Genomic DNA, 1511 nt, shown 5'->3' on the forward strand with positions numbered 1-1511 from the left:
ATGGAGGTAAGAGTGGTCTGTTCTACATAATTTAAATGTTGCATTTCATTGTAGCTTAAATATCTTGTAGTTGAATGTGATTGGTTTGCCATTTATTTGTTATAGTAATGAGGACTTAACTGAAATGGGTACTTGTATTTAAAAGCAATTCCTAAGTAATACCTAGCGATGTAGCCTGTAATGTGTAATAGAAAATTATTTACTAAATAATAGTAATTCATAAAATCACCAGTATGTCTTTAGTTTTTGAGTGTAAAAATGCAATGAACTAACTTCTGTTCTTTATTAATTTTCTTTCTTGTAGAAAGGAAACAAACGATGGAATTTACTGGAAGCACCAGAGTCGACTTTATTTCCCTGGGATTTAAAATCTACTTATATTAGATGTCCTTCCTTTTTTGATAAACTTGTAAGTTGAGTGGATCTATCTACTAGATTATATGCATTGCATTTAAGTAAAGGAATAGCTATTACATCAAAGCTTCAATGTTGAACTAACAAATTTAATTATTGCTCATATTTCTGAGTCTTTTAAATATTTGTGTCTCTGGAATGAGTGGGCCCTGTCCATCCAGGGGCCTTCCTATACTGCAGATATGTTTTATGTCTCTAGTTCCTGGAAGAAACTGTTTAATGTTCCTTTTGTTCCCTTCTGTTGTTGTTCCCTCCCGCCCTGCCAGGCCAAAGAAGCGGCTCCCCCACGGGCGGTTGAGAACGCGCACGTGCTGCTGTTCCTGGGGGACTCTGTCACCACGGATCACATTTCCCCTGCTGGGAGCATTGCCAGGAGCAGTGCTGCTGCCAAGTACCTGACCAGCAAAGGGTGAGCCCTGCTGAATAATTGACCAGCATTGCCACCTTCTCTAGAAAGACCTGTCTGCAGAAAGGGGAGACTGCCTGTGGAAAAGCAAAATACTTAATGTTAATTAATGTGCTGGTAATGGTATGAGGATTAGTAAGGTGGGTTTCCTAGAGCAGTCTCCCCATAATTCTTCTTTAAGTACCACACTGCTTGCAGCACTTCATAAAAAATTGTAGAAAATTAATTTAAAATTGCGGCTTTCCTCATGAATAACCTAGCAGTGATTTGCACATCGTTCATGATTTATGATAATTACATTTGTTGGAGGTCCAGTTCTTTACATCTTCCACTGAAGACTTTGATATGTTGCAATATTTATAAGAAAAAAATCATAATATCCTTTTAAATCAGTTCATCTTTAACTGATTTCTTTCCATTTTCTTTTTATTTCAGACTCACACCTCGTGAATTCAACTCTTATGGGGCTCGAAGAGGTAATGATGCTGTGATGACAAGAGGTACCTTTGCAAATATCAAGCTTCTGAATAAGTTCATAGGAAAACCAGCTCCTAAAACAATTCACTTCCCATCAGGACAAACGGTAGGAATATATTTGTTTGCACAGCTATTCTGGAAGTGGGGAGTGCAGGTTTAGAACTCACTCAAAATGTGTCATTTTATCATTCCACAGCTAGATGTGTTTGAAGCA

The 1511-nt window shown here is 37.6% G+C and overlaps 1 protein-coding gene across 1 annotated transcript in view; it reads left to right on the forward strand.

Moving 5' to 3' along the window:
* Window positions 1–1511, forward strand: part of IREB2 (iron responsive element binding protein 2) — a gene marked incomplete at its 5' end in the record, with an annotated part of 22650 nt that overhangs the window by 16691 nt on the left and 4448 nt on the right. The window contains 4 exons of the mRNA XM_031055914.1: window positions 305–409; window positions 681–823; window positions 1256–1403; window positions 1494–1510. Of these exons, the coding sequence (XP_030911774.1) occupies window positions 305–409; window positions 681–823; window positions 1256–1403; window positions 1494–1510 (413 nt within the window). The remainder of the gene's footprint in view (window positions 1–304; window positions 410–680; window positions 824–1255; window positions 1404–1493; window position 1511) is intronic.

Source organism: Geospiza fortis, unplaced genomic scaffold, assembly GCF_000277835.1.
Source record: "Geospiza fortis unplaced genomic scaffold, GeoFor_1.0 scaffold171, whole genome shotgun sequence".
NCBI classification, from domain to species: Eukaryota; Metazoa; Chordata; class Aves; order Passeriformes; family Thraupidae; genus Geospiza; species Geospiza fortis.